This window comes from Cherax quadricarinatus, chromosome 35, assembly GCF_038502225.1.
Source record: "Cherax quadricarinatus isolate ZL_2023a chromosome 35, ASM3850222v1, whole genome shotgun sequence".
NCBI lineage: Eukaryota > Metazoa > Arthropoda > Malacostraca > Decapoda > Parastacidae > Cherax > Cherax quadricarinatus.
This window is the reverse complement of record NC_091326.1, coordinates 6,189,794-6,213,388: the sequence shown is the minus strand read 5'-3', so window position 1 is coordinate 6,213,388 and position 23,595 is coordinate 6,189,794. Positions and strand designations below refer to the sequence as shown.

At 39.8% G+C, this 23,595-nt stretch overlaps 2 protein-coding genes across 2 annotated transcripts; one reads left to right on the top strand and one right to left on the bottom strand.

The window, feature by feature from the left end:
- The first annotated feature begins 1,178 nt into the window (after positions 1–1,178).
- On the top strand, positions 1,179–5,329 carry LOC128695173 (mediator complex subunit 15). The gene is made up of 3 exons (XM_053785665.2): positions 1,179–1,220; positions 2,291–2,419; positions 3,053–5,329. The coding sequence occupies exons 2-3, from the start codon at positions 2,303–2,305 to the stop codon at positions 4,694–4,696; spliced, it is 1,761 nt and encodes a 586-aa protein (XP_053641640.1). The 5' UTR covers positions 1,179–1,220; positions 2,291–2,302; the 3' UTR covers positions 4,697–5,329.
- A 4,090-nt stretch (positions 5,330–9,419) lies between these two features.
- On the bottom strand, positions 9,420–16,967 carry mRpL17 (mitochondrial ribosomal protein L17). The gene is made up of 4 exons (XM_053785666.2): positions 16,658–16,967; positions 14,738–14,839; positions 11,829–11,937; positions 9,420–9,837 (listed from the first exon to the last, which is right to left on the bottom strand). The coding sequence occupies exons 1-4, from the start codon at positions 16,853–16,855 to the stop codon at positions 9,710–9,712; spliced, it is 537 nt and encodes a 178-aa protein (XP_053641641.2). The 5' UTR covers positions 16,856–16,967; the 3' UTR covers positions 9,420–9,709.
- Positions 16,968–23,595: the final 6,628 nt, after the last annotated feature.

Below are 23,595 nucleotides of genomic sequence, written 5' to 3'. Positions count from 1 at the left end.
TCCACAAGTTGCTCTGGACCTATTAATTAAATGAAATATACATCACCAGGAATGCTGGTAAATGTATAAATTTGTGGACTGTATATTAAAATTAAAAAAAGGATTATAGTATATACACACATTTATATAACAGAAGGAGAATATATCTTAATCATAACACTCACCAATTTGACTGGAGATTAAGTTGTATCATACTCAGAAAACCTCACTGTCTATACATGAAAATAACAACTGGCCAGAGTTATAACATAACAGACTTATCTGAGGTTCCTGGAGCTGTCTTGCCCAGTCGCCTGATATCTCAAGTTATGCAGGAATGCACATCCAACAATTTCGCCTCCTATTTGAGAGGTGTCAGCCCAATTTTAACCTCTAGAACACGAAAATTCCTTCCCATTACACTAACGTTGTATCCAATTCAAATTAACAATGGCGACTGCCCTCCCCAGCCGCAGGTTTCCCATTTTCGATAACATACTTCTTTTAAAAATACAATATAGGGCATCTATTCACCTATAAATTACCGTATTTCCGGAAAATATATACAGTATTTTCCACAGTAGCAGCAGGTTTTCTTGTGATGGAACTATGTCCGGTGGTGTCAGATAAAGACCTGTTTTTTACGCTTCTACTCACAGGGTGAGCATGGGATTCACAATAAACTAGCGACGTAGCCCACACAAAACCAGCAACTCAAGGAGTAATACACAAATGACTCGCTGATATAAACTGAAACTTATGACGACGTTTCGGTTTGATTTGGACTATTAACTGGTTAATGGTCCAAGTCAGACCGAAAGGTTGTCATAACTTTCAGTCTCCTAAGTTTGGTCCGACTTGAACCATTAACTGGTTAAGTAAATAAGTAAATTTATTCAGGTATACATAAATACAGTTACATAGATTATCATATATAGCAGCATATATGTAGAGAACCTAGGATAACCCGAAAAAGTCAGACAGAGAGACTTATTTCCATTTGGGCCTGGTTAATGGTCCAAGTCAGACCGAAACGTTATCATAAGTTTCAATCTCTTAAGTTTGGTCCGACTTGAACCATTAACTGGTTAATGGTGCAAGCCAGACCGAAAAGTTGTCATAAGTTTCAGTCTCCTAAGTGCAAGTTACTTGTGTATTGTGACCTTCCATTCCTTAACAAGTAAGTTTTAGTAGCCCTTAACAACAACAACAACAACAGTGTCTCGAGTTTTCGTTGGCTAGTAAGCTTTTTTTTTTTTTAATTAAGGTTTTTATACATAATTTTTACAGTTATATCGTTATAGTATAATTATACCGTTATAGTATAAAGTTTGCTTATATGGTAACGTATGTGAAGATTATTCTAGGATAACCCACCCGTTGGGTTTAGGTGATATTTAGTTCGACATATAAGATTAATACCATTTTATTCTGTCTTTATTAGTTTGGCATCACTTCAAGTGAGATTCTTGATGATTTACACAACTTGTGCTGTAGAATTACTATTAAAAAAAGTTTGGAGTAAGAAAGGAAGTAGGATTGCAGAGGAACAAGGATTTAAAAAGGATTGGGGATATATAATTTTTTTTTTTTTAACAAATCACATATACATACAGATATAGACATGCATATATATAGACATACATTTACAATTATCTACATATACCCATATACCAAATGTTTACAATGAAACGCAGAAGTGACCATTACTTAGGTAGAGGTAAGGGAATGTTTGTTGCATTTATAGATTTAGAAAAAGCGTATCATAGGGTAGACAAGAAAGCAATGTAGCAGAGCAGGTGTTGCAAGTGTATAGAATACGTAGAACATAATTAAAAACAGCGGTGGAGATTTTTTAATCGTGAGAGTTCTGAAGACTAGATTATTATTATTATAATAAAAAAGAAGCGCTAAACCCACTAGGGTCAAACAGGACTGCAGGGCAGGGGGTATGGCTGGAGTAGAAACTAGCCAGGGGTGGAGAGGATAACACAGGTAGAGCTAGACCTGAAGACTAGAGCCTTCACCAATACTGTATTGAGAAAAACAGGCATCTACAGAAGCAAAACCAGGATTATGGTGCCTCTCCTAAGTGTAGAGTTCTGATGAATTGTTCCAACCACGACGTTGTGACCATCTATTCTAAATTTGTACCGATTTATTTTTTATTGAGGAATTTATTTCAATTCATAAATGTGTGTGTCCATTCAGTGCTTATGTAGTACATGTACAGTACATGCATATGAAGAATTACATGCATATGAAGAATATTGCATTAGTGCCATTGTTCTTATGTGTTATTTTGTTACAGTAAACAAGAACAATGGGAGATGACTGGAAATCCTGGAACTTCCGCCAGAGAGTTGTTGCCCAGTTGGAAGAACTCATTCGACAGACTCCACCTGGTAATCACAGGAATGCTCATGAGTTAGAACTTCAGGTATTATAATTTTAAATATCAGAGGATTGTTAATTTTTTATCCCCATTTTTTTAAATCTTGCACTTTTTATTCATCTGTTATGTCCTAGAGTATTGTAGCTGCATTTTCTTTCTCATGATCTGTTAGCCGTAAGGTGATCTTTTTCATGGATCTATAAGTATACCTACATGACTCAGAATTTTGCACCTTCCTACTTTTATTTTCAATTGATTTGAAGATGGCTAGCTTGTTAATAGTTGTCATATTCTACTATTCTGTTGTGTTTTCACCATTATTAAATTCTTTAACCCTTCAGCTATTATCTACCTGTTTTTATCTTGTACTCTGAAGGGTATGATATATTTTAGACAGAAATATAAAAAATATTACAGGTTTTTCTTTTGCAGTGTATATATGTTTCATTTACATTTTTTATAGTAATACAGTGTAAAGGTATATGAATTTAAGTACAATATTGTATAAATTTGATACATAGTATGTATATTATTATTATAATCATGGAGTATTATTATTATAATCATGGAGTATCAATATTCTGTATTCCATTAATTGTTTGCAGAGGAAACTTTTAAATTTTACTGTGTATTTATTTTAATTTGGAATAAAGATAATAAGAGCATATAATTTTACAGGTGTTCCAAAGGGCCACCAAGAAAGATGAATATCTCCAGTGCATAGGACGTATTGTAATGCACATGCGAGAGTTGGCTCAGAATAGCAACCCTCAGAATAATAACCCTCACCTTGCAGAAGTCTTGACACGTCACCCAGGGCCTGGCGGTCAGATGACTGGTCCAGGCGGTCAGATGGGTGGACCAGGTGGGCCAGTTGTAACTGGTCCAACCACTCCCACCTTAATGGCTGCTCAGCAGGTAAATATGCAAGGTGCACCAAGAATTGGGCAACCGATGCCACCTAACATAACAAATCAGGGAGCAGATATGGGTAGTTGGTCAGCTAATAATCGGCAACGAATAAATGAGATGCAAATGCCAGGTGTAAATAAAAAACAAACAGTGATGACAATGGGTCCAATTTCTCAGCCAGGGAAAATTAACCAACTGCAAATGACTATTACAGGTCAGAGTGGAGGTACAACACAAATTGGACCAGTCGCTGGCCAGTTAGTTAGTAATGTAGGCCGTGGCACAGGTACTATGCAGCCACGTGTTCCCTCTCCTGGGTTTCCACGTCAAGGAACACCCACACCGACAAGTGCTTCACCAGCTCCCCCATTATCTGCTCCAAACAGTCAGCCATCACCTGCATTTGTATCTCCCTCACCATCATCTAGCATGGTGCCCTCACCTGTTGGTGGGAGTAATAGTGGAGGTATGAGTAGAAATGCTAGCCACCTCGGAGCTCCTTCTCCTGGTGGAATGATCAACACTCCTGGACAAACTCAGCAGCCTTCCCCTGCTGCTCAGTCAGCATCCAGTAGTCAGGTAGAAGATGCTGCTTACAGGGAAAAAGTGCGTCAACTCAGTAAATATGTTGTTCCTTTACGTCGCATGATTCAAAGAATTGGAAATGAAGATGCAGAAAAATCTAAGAAAATGAAACAGCTTCATGATATGCTGCAAAATCCTACGCGGCGAATGCCAATGGATACACTGTTGAAGTGTGAAAGAGTTCTGGAGAAGTTGGATATTCATCGTGATGCTGAAATTGAAGCACCTGTACCACCAAATATGGAGACCTGCATTGCTAACCTTGAAGAAGCTCTGAACACTGTTCTAAAGTCTCCATGCGCTGCTCATACATTACATCGAACAATTTCCCCTGCATTGTCAGTGCTGCTGGGTCCAACTTATGTCACCTATCCAGCAAAGCACTCTAAACGGGACAACCCTCTTCAACCTCCACCGGAGACACCAAACATCAGTGATATTGTCCAAGGAGAGGTAGCTCGGCTTAATGCTCGATTCAGAGTAAATTTAGACTGCCAGATGCCCCCTGGAAGTGATGAGTTAACTCTTATATGTCAACTTGATGATCCCAACCTTCCCTGTGTTCCTCCTCTTACTCTTACAGTTCCAGCTAAGTATCCAGAAAAACCTCCTCGTTGTGACTTATTGGCTGTAGATTATCAAACTACAGATTTTTTGAAAAGCATTAGAGAAAGTATGCTGGTCAGACTGCAGAACATGCCTCCTCACTGCAGTCTCACTATGCTGTTGCACAGCTGGGAGATGAGTGTGCGCCAGGCTTGTGCTCCAAAGTCGTCTATGACTTCAGCGATAGCTAAAGCCCTATCAGTGACTGGTGCGTTTTAGGTTCAAAATTCCTTTGAATTCAATTACTTATATTTGAGTAATTTGACATGCTTAAAAACATAAGAATGACACATGCACACATTCTTTATATGTGGTATATTACTTATTGATATATTGCAATTTTTGTTTACAATGTACTAAGGTATAATTTTTTTTGCACTTATGAAAAGTCTGTATACTAATACAAGCTACATTAGACCAGGGCTGATAGTGGTCCATTTTTCCTCTAGGAGCTGGATTTTACAAAGGAAAATTTCTCCAATAATGAGGCCTAATGGAGAGAAGGGTTGAGGTATTCAGATTTGATCTGAGGAAGAGGTCAAATTCCATGGATCAAGAGCCCTTTCACTGTGGCAGGAACCCCATATAAAGGGGGTTTCATTGCCTAGATTATTTTTTTATCATAGCACTATTGTTGCATGTTTACTTTTAACTTCTTTCTTTTCCACACCCTTGCACACTCCAACATCCTCTGCAGCTTTACTTCCAAATCTTTCTACAGCACTGACATCAGCAGGAAGCAAAACTGAGAACTCTAAATTTATATATGATTCAGTATCTTTTAAGCTCAAACCTTTTCCCAACAAATCAGTGCTGTATTACCCTTGTGAGTTTAGTACTTAGTATTTTAATTTTTATTAACACATAAGCCAATTCCCACCAAGGCAGGGTGGCCTGAAAAAGAAAAAATTTCACCATCATTCATTCCATCACTGTCTTGCTAGAGGCATGCCTACACTACATTTACAAAACTGCAACATTAACACCCCTCCTTCAGAGTGCAGACACTGTACTTCCCATCTCCAGGACTCAAGTCTGGCCTGCTGGTTTCCTTGAATCCCTTCATAAATGTTACTTTGCTCACACTCCAACAGCACGTCAAGTATTAAAACCATTTGTTTCCATTCACTCCTATCAAATATGCTCATGCATGCTTGCTGGAAGTCCAAGCCCCTTGCACACCAAACCTCCTTTACTCCGTCCCTCCAACCTTTCCTAGGCTGACCCCTACCCCGCCTCCCCTCCACTACAGATTTATACACGCTTGAAGTCATTCTATTTTGTTCCACCCTCTCTACATGTCCAAACCACCTCAACAATCCCTTCTCAGCCCTCTGGATAATAGTTTTAGTAATCCCACACCTCCTAATTTCCAAACTACGAATTCTCTGCATTATATTCAAACCACACATTACCCTCAGACATGACATCGCCACTGCCTCCAGCCTTCTCCTTGTTGCAACATTCACCACCCATGCCTCACACCCATATAAGAGTGTTGGTATAACTATACTCTCATACATTTCCCTCTTTGCTTCCATGGACAAAGTTCTTTGTCTCTACAGACTCCTAAGTGCACCACTCACCCTTTTCCTCTCATCAGTCCCATGATTCACCTCATCCTTCATAGACCCATCTGCTGACATGTCCACTCCTAAATATCTGAATACATTCACCACCTCCACACTCCCTCTCTCCAATCTGATATCCAATTTTTCGTCACCTAATCTTTTTGTTATACTCATCACCTTACTCTTTCGTATATTCACTTTTAATTTTCTTCTTTTACATTACCACACTCATCCACCAACCTCTGCAACTTCTCTTCAGAATCTCCCGAAAGCACAGTGTCATCAGCAAAGAGCAACTGTGACAACTCCCACTTTGTGTTAAATTCTTTATCTTTTAACCCCATACCTCTCGCCAAGACCCGTACAACCCCATCTATAAATATATTGAACAACCACGGTGACATCACACATCCTTGTCTAAGGCCTACTTTTACTGGGAAATAATCTCCCTCTCTCCTACATACTCTAAACTGAGCCTCACTATCCTCATAAAAACTCTTCACTGCTTTATGTAACCTACCTCCTATTCCATACACCTGCAACATTTGCTACATTGCCCCCCTATCCACCCTGTTATATGCCTTTTCCAAATCCATAAATGCCACAAAAACGTCTTTACCCCTATCTAAACACTGTTCACCTATATGTTTCACTGTAAACACTTGGTCTATAAACCGCCTACCTTTCCTAAGGCCTCCTTGTTCATTTGCTATCCTACTCTTTGTCTTACTCTTAGTTCTTTCAATACTAACTCTACCATACACTTTACCAGGTATACTCAACAGACTTCTTCTTTCTTCGTTCAACACACCGGCCGTATCCCACCGAGGTGGGGTGGCCCAAAAGGAAAAACGAAAGTTTCTCCTTTTACATTTAGTAATATATACAGGAGAAGAGGTTACTAGCCCCTTGCTCCCGGCATTTTAGTCGCCTCTTTCAACACGCATGGCTTACGGAGGAAGAATTCTGTTCCACTTCCCCATGGAGGTAAGTGGAAATAAACAAGAACAAGATCTAGAAAGAAAATAGAAAAAAACCCAGATGGGTGTGTATATATATATGTTTGTACATGTATGTGTAGTGTGACCTGAGTGTAAGTAGAAGTAGCAAGACGTACTTGAAATCTTGCATGTTTTCTTATTTTCAACACACCGGCCGTATCCCACCGAGGCGGGGTGGCCCAAAAGAAAAAAACAAAGTTTCTCCTTTCAAATTTAGTAATATATACAGGAGAAGGGGTTACTAGCCCCTTGCTCCCGGCATTTTAGTTGCCTCTTACAACACGCATGACCTACGGAGGAAGAATTCTGTTCCACTTCCCCATGGAGATAAGAGGAAATAAACAAGAACAAGAACTAGAAAGAAAATAGAAGAAAACCCAGAGGGGTATGTATATATACGCTTGTACATGTATGTGTAGTGTGACCTGAGTGTAAGTAGAAGTAGCAAGACGTACCTGAAATTTTGCATGTTCATGAGACAGAAAAAAGGACACCAGCAATCCTACCATCATGTAAAACAATTACAGGCTTCCGTTTTACACTCACTTGGCAGGACGGTAGTACCTCCCTGGGCGGTTGCTGTCTACCAACCTACTACCTAGAACTCAACAGACTTATTCCCCTATAATTTTTGCACTCTCTCTTGTCTCTTTTGCCTTTATACAAAGGAACTATGCATGCTCTCTGCCAGTCCCTAGGTACCTTACCCTCTTCCATACATATATTAAGTAATAGCACCAACCACTCCAAAACTATATCCCCACCTACTTTTAACATTTCTATCTTTACCCCATCAATCCCAGCTGCTTTACCCCCTTTCATTCTACCCACTGCCTCACGAACTTCCCCACACTCACAGCTAGCTCTTTTTCACTCCTACAAGATGTTATTCCTCCTTACCCTATATACGAAATCATAGCTTCCCTATCTTCATCAACATTTAGCAATTCCTCAAAATATTCCCTCCATGTTCCCGATACCTCTAATTATTTTTTTTATTAACACATCGGCCATTTCCCACCAAGGTAGGGTGGTCCGAAAAAGACAAACTTTGATCATCATTCACTCCATCACTATCTTGCCAGAAGCGTGCTCACACTACAGTTATAAAACTGCAACATTAACACCCCACCTTCAGAGTGCAGCACTGTACTTCCCATCTCCAAGACTCAAGTCCGGCCTGCCGGTTTCCCTGGATCCTTTCACAAGTGTTACTTTGCTTACACTGCAACAGCACATCAAGTCCTAAAAACCATTTGTCTCCATTCGCTCCTGTCTAACACACACACACACATGCTTGCTGGAAATCCAAGCCCCTCGTACACAAAACCTCCTTTAACCCCTTCCTCCAACCTTTCCTAGGCCAACCCCTACCCCACCTTCCCTCCGCTTCAGATTTGTATACTCTTGAGGTCATTCTGTTTCGTTCCATCCTCTGTACATGTCCAAGCCATCTCAGTAACCCCTCCTCAGCCCTCTGGATAATAATTTAGATAGTCCCACACCTCCTCCTAATCTCCAAACTACAGATTCTCTGCATTATATTCACACCACACATTGCCCTTAGACATGACATCTCCATTGCCTCTAGCCTTCCCCTTGTTGCAACATTCACAACAAATGCCTCACACCCATACAAGAGCGCTTGTGTAACTATACTCTCATACATTCCCCTCTTTGCTTTCGTGGATAAAATTCTTTGTCTCCACAGACTCCTTAGTGCACCACTCCCCTTTTTCTGTTACCTAAGTGTTTTGTTATCCTCATCACCTACTCTTTCCTATATTCATTTTTAGTTTCCTTCTTTTACATACCCTACCAAACTCATCAACCAACCTCTGCAACTTCTCTTTAGAATCTACCAAAAGCACAGTATCATCAGCAAAGAGCAACTGTAACAACTCACACTTTGTGTTAAATTCTTTTATCTTTTAATCCCACACCTCTAACTCTCCATTTACTAAGTCTCTTCTCCTATTTTTAACTGTCAAATCCATTCGTTCCTTAGGCTTTCTCAGCTTATTAATCTCACTCCAAAGCTTTTTCTTATTTTCAACAAAATTTGTTGATAAATCTCACCCACTCTCTCATTTGCTCTCTTTTTACATTGCTTCACCACTTTCTTAACCTCTTTTTCTTTCCATATACTCTCCCTCCTTGCATCACTTATACTTTGTAAAAACCTCTCATATGCTAACTTTTCCTCCCTTACACACACACACTACCATTTATTTAGTTTACAACTCCAATTTTATTAAAATGCACTAAACTACAATATTTTGCCAGTATCATGTATCCCTTTGTAAATCTGACTTGCTAGAAAATACACCTTCCCTACAGTTATCTGGATATATTTGATGATAAACACAATTATTTTTCACATTTTTATTTACAGTTTAGGTATTCAAAATATTGATCATGACTGTTAATGGAGATTAAACACAGTACATACAATGTCTAGTCCTGACTGACCCACATGGGTTCAGCACTTGTGACTGACAGCTTGATCTAAACAAAGTTACCTATAATTAATGTGATTTTTTTTAAAGACTTGTATTATCCACAGATTTGAAGTTCAGATGTTCAGTATGTTTCAAAGATGATTTGTTCAATCCTGCCTTGTACTGAGAGGCTCTGAATTCTGTACTATAAACATTACTTCAATTACAAGTTTCGCTTTCTTCTGCGCATTTCTTTTCTTTGTATTCCTTATGTGCCTCTTCCAGTAAAATGTTGAGCAGCCAGTTTTGTGACGAAGTCTTTTTTTCAAGTGGAGGAAATGGGTTATCTGGAGTAAAGACAATGCAATTTTTAGCGAGTTAGCATCCACAAAGAGTTGATTCTGCCAATAATTGCTGACATTATTATACCTGCCAAAACTCAAAATAATGCCCAAATTAATATTACTGTATTCTATATATATACATGTAATTTCAATTTGAGAAGCATTTAAGAAATCGTTTATTTCTGAAGAAAGTTAAGGTTTTTTTTCTAACACCCTGCCTCAGTGGGAGACGACCGACTTGTTGAAAAAAAAAAAAAAAAACACTGATTGTCTCCTACGAGGCCTACTGGATGTTAAAAGCCCTTGCATAAAAAAACCTTCTTTACCCCTCCCTACAACGTTTCCTAGGATGGCCCCTATCCCACTCTCCTTCCACTATTTTGTTTCATCCTCTATAAATGTCCAAACCACCTTAATAAGCCCTCCTCAGCTTTCTAGATAATACTTTTAGTAACCCCACACCTCTCCTAATCTCCAAACTACAAATTCACTGTATAATATTCACACCACACATTGCCCTCAAATACAAAATTTCCATTGCCTCCAGTCTCCTCCTCACTGCAACATTTAAAATCCATGCTTCGCACCCATATTAAGCATATGGGTATCACTATACTCTGATACATTCCCATTTTTGCCTCCATGGATAATGTTCTTTATCTCCAAAGATGCCTCAATACACACCATTCACCACTCTTAACCTCTCTTTTACTCTCCATTATACTTCACCCTTCTTTTATCACTTCCACTTATAAAAATCTCACATATACTCGCTTTTTCTCCCTTACCACTGTCTTTTCCTTGTCATTCCACCAATTGCTCCTCTTGCCTCCTCCACCCATTTTCCCATATCCACAAACTTCTGGTACCTAAATTAAAATTAGCTATTTGGTATTAAATATGAATGGTACAGTACGAAATTCAAGGAGCAATAACACTTATTTTTTAACAAACCATGACCCACCAAGGTAGGGTGATCCAAAAACAGGAAACATTTACCACCATTCATTCAATGGTAGTCTTCCCAGCTATTAATATTTAAATACAATACATAATTAACCTTTGACATCATTAATCATGCCTACTGATTTCATGTCTTTTTTTTTAAATGGCTGTTTCCTACATAAGCACGGTGATCCGAAAAAGAAAAAAAACATTTTTGTCATCACTCACTCCATCACCATCTTGCCAGAGGTGTGATAATACTACAGTTCAAAAACTAGAACATATCTCCACCCCTCCTTTAGAGTGCAGGCACTGTACTGCCCACCTCCAGGACTCAAGTCCAGCTAACTGGTTTCCCTGTATTCCTTTGTAAATGTTACTTTGCTCACACTCCAACAGCATGTCAAGTCATAAAATCCATTTGCCTCCACTCGCTCCTATCTAACATACTCACACACAATCACTGGAAGTCCAAGCTCCTTGCACACAAAACCTCCTTTACCCCCTCCCTCCAATGCCTATAACCCTTTAAACTATGCACAGATTAGAGCCTTGACAGTCATGCTATGGGCATTATTTTGAAAAAATTTAAAAAATATTTTTATTACAAGATTGTAGAGAATATAAAACTGAATAAAGCTAGAATACAAAAACTGAAAAATAATAAAAACAGTTTTGTCACATAATGAAGTTTGATAAATATATTGTAACTTAACAGGCAACTTGGCAATGAAATTGTGTATTTTGCATATATGACTAGTGTTTTTTTACTTGGTCTTTGTATCTTAGATCATAAGATGTGAAACCTTTTACAGAGCAAACTGATAAGCCAATGAAAGAACTTGGTGATACAGGCAAAGGCTGTACTGTACTGGGATTGCTGCATATATAGTGAATACCCAGTACAGTATATGCAGCTCCCAGTCAGCCAGTAATGCATATACATATGATGCACCCAGGTTTAAGGATCAACAATGACAACCCATATAAGTTATAAATAGAACAAATTCAGCACTTCTACAAAGATGATTAACAAAACATTCACATACCTCGTAGTTCTAGGACAGACCGTTCATAAAAGCAGCCTGGGTATATGTTTGGAGCTTTGTATAATCGTGTGTAAGAAGTCTCTGTATCCTTGTAACGTGGGACTAAAACCTGAAAATATATACAAACAAATAATGTTTAACATCAAGAAAATATGCTACTGCAGTGAGTCAATTATCAATCAACCTGCAGGACAGTGTCCAAACAGAGCACATACACACAAGGATGAATAAGTGTTGATAAATAGCTACCAAAAGACTTTTGATAGTGGAAGTTTAAAGCAGTTTTATAAGTGAAGTATGAGCTCTAGACAAGTAAACCGAGACAAAAACTTGAAATTTCTTAGTTTTTAAAGCAATATTATGAGTGGAGTAATAGCTCAAGACAGGTAAGTAAACTGAGACATAAAGCTCATTATTATTATCACAATCATGGGGAAGTGCTAAACCCATAGGATTATACAGTACCTGTGGTGGGGGGAAGGTATTCAGTCTTAATTTAGGAAACTGGAGTACAGATCCAATTCCCTAGATCAAGAGCCCCTCACCAGCATCAAGGAACCTCCCTTGAGGGGTGACAAAAAGTTCAAAATTTCTGTTAGTTTATCAAGAAAACTGTTTTACTAGACAGTATTGAGCTTTGCTGCCTAACCAGCTGATTCTGGACTTATCCTCCCTTTCTTAGGATTGAACCTGGTTGCTTTGCCAGGCATTGTATGACCCCTACAGGTTTAGTGCATCTCACTGATTAAAAATAATAACTAGTTGCTTACAAAATGGCAGGCTTCCCATGGCAATGACGTCAACAAACACTAGCTCTTCATAAAAAAAAAAAAAATCCCCTCAAGGAAGGTTCCTTGATGTTGGTGAGGGGCTCTTGATTTAGGGAATTGGATCTGTGCTCCAGTTCCCCGAATTAAGCCTGAATGCCTTCCACATTCCCCCCCCAGGCGCTGTATAATCCTCCGGGTTTAGCGCTTCCCCCTTGATTATAATAATAATAATTCATAAAAAAATGAATTTTTAGGATTTAATGCTTTAAAATAATATGAGTAAACAGCAACAAAGAAAATGTGGTGGAAGCAAATCACATAAGGCAAGGTAAAAGATACATTTTCATTGCCTTAAAGTGTTAAAGCATGAAAAAAAACTTATAACTCATGAACCATACCCCGGTCGGGGGTATATGATACAATGTATTAAATTGCATATGTAGATAATTTGTTTAACCACAGTATTAAAATAAAATAATTTAGGATATACAGTAGTACCTCAGTAAATAACAAAAAAGGCACAATACCGTGACTGAAACAATACACAAATAACCCGCACCGAAACGTCGTCATAAGCTCCTCTCTTCTGTGTGCGGGTTATTTGTGAACCTCAGTACTTGAACTTAATTCATTCCAGAAGGCTATTCGAGTACTGAACAAATTTTTCCCATGAGGATTAACATAAATTAGATTAATCCACTTCAGACCCCCAAAATTACACTTACAAAACCATTTTAACACAAAGTTTACAAGCCTAGCATGCTTTGAACACTTCACTACCTGTATCAGTACTCATTCCAGGAGTGTTTTTCAAGAGATCGGAGTGCAGATGTTTTGCTTTTTCGCAAATGAAGGTCTCAGAAACACTATCACCAGTTAACTGTTTTTCAATGATCCAAATCAACAACAATTTCTCAACCTCTTCAATTGTTTGTGGTCTTTGTTTCGTAACTGCTTTCACTCCTTTTGCAACATTAGCCTTTTTAATGGCCTCTTTATTTTTTAGTAATTGTAGATATCATAGATTTCGCCATATGAAACTTGGTAACAAGATCAGACATGTGGGCACTGCTTTCACATTTCACTACGAGTTTTTTTTCATCTCTGTTGTAACAAACCAATTTTCTTTTTGGTTTACTGTTATCACTAATATTCTTAGGCCCCATGGTGACTTATTTATACAAATAATATAAAAAAAAAACAGAAAATGCAAAGAAACCCGAAATAGTTTACAGCAAAGTTCTGGCAGGTCATGTTTGTTTGGTCGAGTGCCGAGCAAGCGGTCAACTACCAAGTGATTTTTTTTACCAAACAAAGCATTTGAATACCAAATTGTTCGAGCTGGGAGTTATTCGAGGTACTACTGTAGTTCCAAAGTATTTTCTTGTCTTGATGCTAGTGATAGACTCTCAATTCATGGAATCAGAGCTACCCCTCATGTAAAACCTGATTACCTCCCATTCCCCAGGTGCTGTATGATGTCTATGGGTTTAGCACTTCTTGTGAAAATAATAATAATAATAATAATATTATTATTAACAATAATAAAAGTATAAAATATTTGTTTTAGAGCACATTTACCAAATGTTAACGAACTTATATTAATAGTTTCTCAAATGAGAAATCAAATTTAAAAAAATTCAAAATTTCATCATATATTAATCAAGCCTCAGGATAAAATACTGCAACACAGAACTCCTTAATAAGTATTTTATTATTTGTGGCCTAATAGTATCACCTTTTTTTTTTTTTTTTTTTACTTTTGAAATGCTTCACTTGACAAGAATGTAGTTTCATAAAGATAGGAATTGTACTACATACTATACTGTGCTCCACCAGAATTACAATATTTTCAGTTCTTAGGCCCCAACATAAAAGGTTTCTGGAAATCCTGCCATACAATCATGGAGGCAAGTTTAGTAAGGGTTAATTTTTAATTTGCTCATATACATTTTAATATTAACTTTTACAGTATTTTAAGCATTACAAATTGGCACAGCTTTTATGAATTCAGTGGTGTAGTGCTACATGTTAGTACGCTCCAATCATCCAGCCACACATGAATACCCAGCAAACAGTCCACCTACACACTCATTCTCTTTTTTTGCTGTGATAAAACTGAATATTTTATGCACCAACTTTGAATAATTTGTGAATAAGCTGCTTTTCGGTGAGCCAGAAGTCAGCCATCTCCATTGTAGGTCTGTGACAGTCTCCATACTTAATGGCATCTGCAATGAGCTGTAAAGCAATAATAATTATCAGCAGGTACATGTATTTTAAATCAACAATCTTAACATTTGTGATGAATATCAATTTCATACACTTATCCTAAAAGAGACGACAGATTTTAGAGCATATATGGATGTATTAAGGTCATGTTAATTTGACAGGACATTTTCATGTCAGAAATTATTATTTTATTCATAATTATAGATGGTTTAAACAAATAATTTATTTTATTTAAGAAATACAATAAATCCTTGATTTAACAGATGTTGGAGATACGTACATACATATAAATCCAATGGGTCAAGTGATTTGGAAACTAACAGTTAAAATCTGTTGGTTACAAATTAGTTTCTTAAATAAAGCATTTATAATTATTACAGTATTACATTTAAGGGAAAGAACTAAATCCATATGGGTGGCACAGCACCCTTAAGAAAGAAAAAAGATTACTTATTTTTGAAGGAAGTGTCACTTATGGTGCAGATGAAGCCTCTGACTTTTCAACTCATCAATGTCAGTGAAGTCTCCAGGCAGAAGGTTCAGGGACTTGTTAAAATATACCCCTCAAGGAAGGTTCCTTGATGTTGGTGAGGGGCTCTTGATTTAGGGAATTGGATCTGTGCTCCAGTTCCCCGAATTAAGCCTGAATGCCTTCCACATCCCCCCCCAGGTGCTGTATAATCCTCCGGGTTTAGCGCTTCCCCCTTGATTATAATAATAATAATAATAATAATTGTTAAAATATAAAAAGTTATCCAACATCATTTAGGCTTAAGGTAGATTATGCTAGGCTAGTGCTTGCTGATTACCTGGAGTTTACCTGGAGAGAGTTCCGGGGATCAACGCCCCCACGGCCCGGTCTGTGACCAGGCCTCCTGGTGGATCTGAGCCTGATCAACCAGGCTGTTACTGCTGGCTGCATGCAAACCAACGTACGAGCCACAGCCCGGCTGGTCAGGAACCGACTTTAGGTGCTTGTCCAGTGCCAGCTTGAAGACTGCCAGGGGTCTGTTGGTAATCCCCCTTATGTATGCTGGGAGGCAGTTGAACAGTCTCGGGCCCCTGACACTTATTGTATGGTCTCTTAACGTGCTAGTGACACCCCTGCTTTTCATTGGGGGGATGTTGCATCGTCTGCCAAGTCTTTTGCTTTCGTAGTGAGTGATTTTCGTGTGCAAGTTCGGTACTAGTCCCTCTAGGATTTTCCAGGTGTATATAATCATGTATCTCTCCCGCCTGCGTTCCCGGGAATACAGGTTCAGGAACCTCAAGCGCTCCCAGTAATTGAGGTGTTTTATCTCCGTTATGCGCGCCGTGAAGGTTCTCTGTACATTTTCTAGGTCAGCAATTTCACCTGCCTTGAAAGGTGCTGTTAGTGTGCAGCAATATTCCAGCCTAGATAGAACAAGTGACCTGAAGAGTGTCATCATGATAGTTTTACTTAATTTATATGTAGGGGAACTCTGCCAGTAGAAAAAAGATCAGACTTCTGACAGATCAAAGACCTGACTGGGACTGGGGCTTAAACAGTTGTCCCCTCAAAGAAGGTTCCTTGATGTTGGTGAGGGGCTCTTGATCTAAGGAATTAGACCAATGCTCCAATTTCTTAAATCAAGCCTGAATTCTTCCATTTCCCCGTGACACTGCATGATCCCTATAGGTTTAGTTCTCCCCATAAACGCAATAATAATAATAATAATAATTATTATTATTATTATTAATTATTAAATAGCTGTACAGCTCCCAGAAGTGTACCAAAGTACACATCAAAACATGTTAAGAAACATTCTCCCAAAAGGAATAACCAAAATAGCAGAAAAATCTTACCCGTTCAGCATAGCCCCTGGCCTCATCAGCTCGGAAATAGTTCAATTCAATCCTTTCATTTTTCACGAGGTCCGAGACGTTGTTCCTTAGTTTGTGCAGCCTACCTTCAGGGCCTTTAGGATTAGAAAACTTCTTGTGTTTTGCACTAATTGTTACGCGAATGGCTGGGATGAGCTTACGGATCTCTGCCTGGTTCATCTTGTCTAAAGGGTAAACTTATTTTTTTTTTGCTTCAAAAGGCTCAAATTGCGTATGTTATCTCTCGTTGTTGTTGGGGTCTTGTTGGGTTTCTAAGGGCCACCAACAGTTTCCGCCACATTTAGTCTTCCTTTTCCATGTACAAATACAAATTTTATTTCTTTGCAAAGGTTACAATGTGTGATTTACGTTTTCTAAAATGTTGTTAAGTTAAAAGAAAGCTACTAACATGCCTGAGCAATTCGAGCAGACTAATAAATGCTTACACACTACTTGAAAGTAGACATAAAGTTATGGAGTGGTAAATTTTAATTATTCATTATTATACATTCTAAAAATAGAGAGCTAACCAAAATATTATAATTACTAATATTTATAGTAGAGAAGAGGTAAAAAAAAAATCTCAATTAGTAAGGGTCCTAAGAAGCAAGATCACCACCCATCTAGAAACCCATCAGTTACACAACCCAGGGCAACATGGGTTTAGAACAGGTCGCTCCTGTCTGTCTCAACTATTGGATCACTACGACAAGGTCCTAAATGCACTAGAAGACAAAAAGAATGCAGATGTAATATATACAGACTTTGCAAAAGCCTTCGACAAGTGTGACCATGGCGTAATAGCGCACAAAATGCGTGGTAAAGGAATAACAGGAAAAGTCGGTCGATGGATCTATAATTTCCTCACTAACAGAACACAGAGAGTAGTCGTCAACAGAGTAAAGTCCGAGGCAGCTACGGTGAAAAGCTCTGTTCCACAAGGCACAGTACTCGCTCCCATCTTGTTCCTCATCCTCATATCCGACATAGACAAGGATGTCAGCCACAGCACCGTGTCTTCCTTTGCAGATGACACCCGAATCTGCATGACAGTGTCTTCCATTACAGACACTGCAAGGCTCCAGGCGGACATCAACCAAATCTTTCAGTGGGCTGCAGAAAACAATATGAAGTTCAACGATGAGAAATTTCAATTACTCAGATATGGTAAACACGAGGAAATTAAATCTTCATCAGAGTACAAAACAAATTCTGGCCACAAAATAGAGCGAAACACCAACGTCAAAGACCTGGGAGTGATCATGTCAGAGGATCTCACCTTCAAGGACCATAACATTGTATCAATCGCATCTGCTAGAAAAATGACAGGATGGATAATGAGAACCTTCAAAACTAGGGAGGCCAAGCCCATGATGACACTCTTCAGGTCACTTGTTCTATCTAGGCTGGAATATTGCTGCACACTAACAGCACCTTTCAAGGCAGGTGAAATTGCTGACCTAGAAAATGTACAGAGAACATTCACGGCGCGCATAACGGAGATAAAACACCTCAATTACTGGGAGCGCTTGAAGTTCCTAAACCTGTATTCCCTGGAACGCAGGCGGGAGAGATACATGATTATATACACCTGGAAAATCCTAGAGGGACTAGTACCGAACTTGCACACGAAAATCACTCACTACGAAAGCAAAAGACTTGGCAGACGATGCAACATCCCCCCAATGAAAAGCAGGGGTGTCACTAGCACGTTAAGAGACCATACAATAAGTGTCAGGGGCCCGAGACTGTTCAACTGCCTCCCAGCACACATAAGGGGGATTACCAACAGACCCCTGGCAGTCTTCAAGCTGGCACTGGACAAGCACCTAAAGTCGGTTCCTGACCAGCCGGGCTGTGGCTCGTACGTTGGTTTGCGTGCAGCCAGCAGTAACAGCCTGGTTGATCAGGCTCTGATCCACCAGGAGGCCTGGTCACAGACCGGGCCGCGGGGGCGTTGACCCCCGGAACTCTCTCCAGGTAAACTCCAAGTATAATTTACAATGTCACATTAGTACAATTTATTCTTTAAATATATAAGTTTATTTACTTACAATTGCACAATTTTTTGGACAAATTAAATTGTCTCACCTAGTAACATTATATAAATTACCTAAGACAATCCAAAAATGTCAATCAAAGAGACATTTCCATTGAGGTTCTTGTAATATCTAGCTAATAGATTTACTAATAATTAGTAATGATTATTAAAACTAAAAACAATTATATTTATTTATTAACACATCGGCCGCTACCCTCGAAGCCAGGTGACCCGAGAAATAAAAGCTTTCGTCATTCACTCCATCACTGTCTTGCCAGAGGCATGCTTACACTACAGTTATAAAACTGCAACATTAACACCCCTCCTTCAGAGTGCAGACACTGTATTTCCCATCTCCAGGACTCAAGTCCGGCCTGCTGGTTCCTCTGAATCCCTTCATAAATGTCACCTTCTTACACTCCAACAGCACGTCGAGTCCTAAAAATCATTTGTCTCTATTCGCTCCTGTCTAACACTCTCACACACGCTTGCTGGAAGTCCAAACCCCTCGCACACAAAGCCTCCTTTATCCCCTCCCTCCAACCTTTCCTAGGCCAAACCTTCCCTCCACTACAGATTTGTATACTCTCGAAGTCATTCTATTTCGTTCCATCCTCTCTACATGTCCAAACCATCTCAATAACCCCTTCTCAGCCCTCTGGATAATAGTTTTGGTAATCCCACACCTCCTCCTAATCTTCAAACTATGGATTCTCTGAATTATATTCACACCACACATTGCCCTTAGACATGACATCTCCACTGCCTCCAGCCTTCTCCTTGTTGCAACATTCACAACCCATGCCTCACACTCATAAAAGAACGCTTGTATAACTATACTGTCATACATTCCCCTCTTTGCTTTCATGGATAAACTTCTTTGTCTCCACAGACCCCTTAGTGCACCACTCACCTTTTTCCCCTCGTCAGTTCTATGATTCACCTCATCTTTCATAGACCCATCTGCTGACACGTCCACTACCAAATAACTGAACACATTCACCTCCTCCATACTCTCTCCCTCCAATCTTCCATTACCTATTTTTTTTGTTATCCTCATCACCTTACTCTTTCCTATATTCAGTTTTAACTTCCTTCTCTTACATACCCTACTAAACTCATCAACCAACCTCTGCAACTTCTCTTCAGAATCTTCCAAAAGCACAGTGTCATCAGCAAAGAGCAACTGTGACAACTCCCACTTTGCGTTAGATTCTTTATCTTTTAACCCCACACCTCTTGCCAACACCCGAGCATTACCTGGAGTTTACCTGGAGAGAGTTCCGGGGGTCAATGCCTCCGCGGCCCGGTCTGTGACCAGGCCTCCTGGTGGATCAGAGCCTGATCAACCAGGCTGTTACTGCTGGCTGCACGCAATCCAACGTACGAGCCACAGCCCGGCTGATCAGGAACCAACTTTAGGTGCTTGTCCAGTGCCAGCTGGAAGACTGCCAGGGGTCTGTTGGTAATCCCCCTTATGTATGCTGGGAGGCAGTTGAACAGTCTCGGGCCCCTGACACTTATTGTATGGTCTCTTAACGTGCTAGTGACACCCCTGCTTTTCATTGGGGGGATGTTGCATCGTCTGCCAAGTCTTTTGCTTTCGTAGTGAGTGATTTTCGTGTGCAAGTTCGGTACTAGTCCCTCTAGGATTTTCCAGGTGTATATAATCATGTATCTCTCCCGCCTGCGTTCCAGGGAATACAGGTTTAGGAACCTCAAGCGCTCCCAGTAACTGAGGTGTTTTATCTCCGTTATGCGCGCCGTGAAGGTTCTCTGTACATTTTCTAGGTCAGCAATTTCACCTGCCTTGAAAGGTGCTGTTAGTGTGCAGCAATATTCCAGCCTAGATAGAACAAGTGATCTGAAGAGTGTCATCATGGGCTTAGCCTCCCTAGTTTTGAAGGTTCTCATTATCCATCCTGTCATTTTTCTAGCAGATGCGATTGATACAATGTTATGGTCCTTGAAGGTGAGATCCTCCGACATGATCACTCCCAGGTCTTTGACGTTGGTGTTTCGCTCTATTTTGTGGCCAGAATTTGTTTTGTACTCTGATGAAGATTTAATTTCCTCGTGTTTACCATATCTGAGTAATTGAAATTTCTCATCGTTGAACTTCATATTGTTTTCTGCAGCCCACTGCAGAAAACAATATGAAGTTCAACGATGCATGCAGACTTAGTGACTTTTGTTGTCGACAGGCTTTAAATCCAATTAATTAACTAACCTAACCAAGATGGGTTCTGCGAGCCTCAATAGAGAGACACTGTGCCTTTCTGTAGAGGAACTTTAGTCTGGCATTCGCTTTCTTTACTACACTGTTTCCTATTAGTTCTGACATTCTTGGGTCAAAGGGAATTCCTAGATATTTCACTGAAGTTACTGAAATGATGGAGTCCCCATTATTTACCCATGCCAGAGAATATGGCTTCCGTTTTCCCGAGGTATAATGATAATTTGTTGTCTACTAATCATTTGGGTCTTTACCTGACACTAACAGAGCACTGTCATCTGCATGTAATAGAAGTTTACACCTGGCACTGATAGGCATGTCATTTACATGACACAAAAATAGTAAAGGACCCAGAATACTACCCTGGGGAACCCCACATGCTATTGTGTTGTAATCTCTATGAAGACTTTAGTCGATGCAAAATGTGGATACAACCTCAAGATTTCAGATATCACATCATTAACAATGAGGTATTTTGCTATATATTATAAGGGTTGCATGGAGATATACCTGGAGAGGGTTTCGGGGTCACCCCCCCCCCCTCCCGCTACCCGGGCGGTGACCAGGCCACGGTGCATGTTTGGATGAATCTTGTTAGGTAAGACACATATGCAACAGTTAGGTATCTTTATTTTGAAACGTTTCGCCTACACAGTAGGCTTCTTCAGTCGAGTACAGAAAAGTTGATAGAAGCAGAAGATACTTGAAGACGATGTAATCAGTCCATCACCCTTAAAGTTTTGAGATGGTCAGTCCCTCAGTCTGGAGAAGAGCATTGTTCCGTTGTCTGAAACAATATGAAATTGAAGTGACAGAATCGGGCCTTATATAGTGCCAGGAGGTGAGACGTAGGTTGATTTGGGAGGGCAGGTCCTTCTCAAACCCAGCCGTTCTCACTAGTAGAGGTTGTCGAAGTAGATGGTCTGTACCAAGATACCCCTGTGTTGCAGTGTCTGACAGAATGAACATTAAAATGGTATAAAATACCGACAGATTGTTAGGTAAGACACATATGCAACAGTTAGGTATCTTTATTTTGAAACGTTTCGCCTACACAGTAGGCTTCTTCAGTCGAGTACAGAAAAGTTGATAGAAGCAGAAGATACTTGAAGACGATGTAATCAGTCCATCACCCTTAAAGTTTTGAGATGGTCAGTCCCTCAGTCTGGAGAAGAGCATTGTTCCGTTGTCTGAAACAATATGAAATTGAAGTGACAGAATCGGGCCTTATATAGTGCCAGGAGGTGAGACGTAGGTTGATTTGGGAGGGCAGGTCCTTCTCAAACCCAGCCGTTCAACCTACGTCTCACCTCCTGGCACTATATAAGGCCCGATTCTGTCACTTCAATTTCATATTGTTTCAGACAACGGAACAATGCTCTTCTCCAGACTGAGGGACTGACCATCTCAAAACTTTAAGGGTGATGGACTGATTACATCGTCTTCAAGTATCTTCTGCTTCTATCAACTTTTCTGTACTCGACTGAAGAAGCCTACTGTGTAGGCGAAACGTTTCAAAATAAAGATACCTAACTGTTGCATATGTGTCTTACCTAACAATCTGTCGGTATTTTATACCATTTTAATGTTCATTTGGATGAATCTTATTGTGGCTAGCTGGCCCAGTGGCTAACGCGACGGTCTGGAGTTTTGAGACTCTGATCGCGGGTTCTATCCCCATCCGTGATATGGTTTGTTTGCAATCGTGTCATTACGATTTCGTGAGTTGTGTATGAAGTTAGGCACAGTGGAAATCAAGAACTCCACTGGAAATAAGTCACTTGATCTGACTTTTTTAGGGGGTTATCCTAGGTAATTTACACTATGTATGACAATTGTACTTATGTGTACCTGTGCCTAAACAAACTTATTTTAGTTTGTCTGATTTATGGGGGTTATCCTAGGTAATTTACATATATGTTACTCACCTAATTGTGGTTGCAGGGGTCGATACTCAGCTCCTGGCCCCGCCTCTTCACTGGTCGCTACTAGGTTCTCTCTCTCCCTGCTCCATGAGCTATATCATACCTCGTCTTAAAACTTTGTATGGTTCCTTCCTCCACTTCATCACTTGCCAGACTATTCCACTTCCTGACAACTCTGTGACTGAAGAAATGCTTCCTCACATCCATTTGACTCATATGTCTTCAACTTCCTATTGTGACCTCTTGTGTCTGTGTCCCATCTCTGGAACATCCTGTCTCTGTCCACCTTATCTATTCCTCGCACTATTTTGTATGTCGTGATCATGTTTCCCCTGACCCTCCTGTCCTCCAGTGTCGTCAGGCCGATTTCCTTTAATCTTTCTTCGTAGGACATTCCCTTTACCTCTGGAACCAGCCTTGTTACAAACCTTTACACTTTCTCTAATTTCTTGACCTGCTTGACCAGGTGTGGGTTCCAAACAGGCCTGGCATACACGGTGTACAGAGTCTTGAACGATTCCTTACTGAGGTATCGGAACGCTATTCTCAGGTTTGCCAGGCGCCCGTATGCTGCAGCAGTTATCTGGTTGATGTGTGCTTCCGGAGACATGCTCGGTGTTATACTTACCCCTAGGTCTTTTTCCATGAATGAGGTATGCAGTCTTTGGCCACCTATTCTATACTCCGTCTGCGGTCTTTTTTGCCCTTTCCCTTTGCC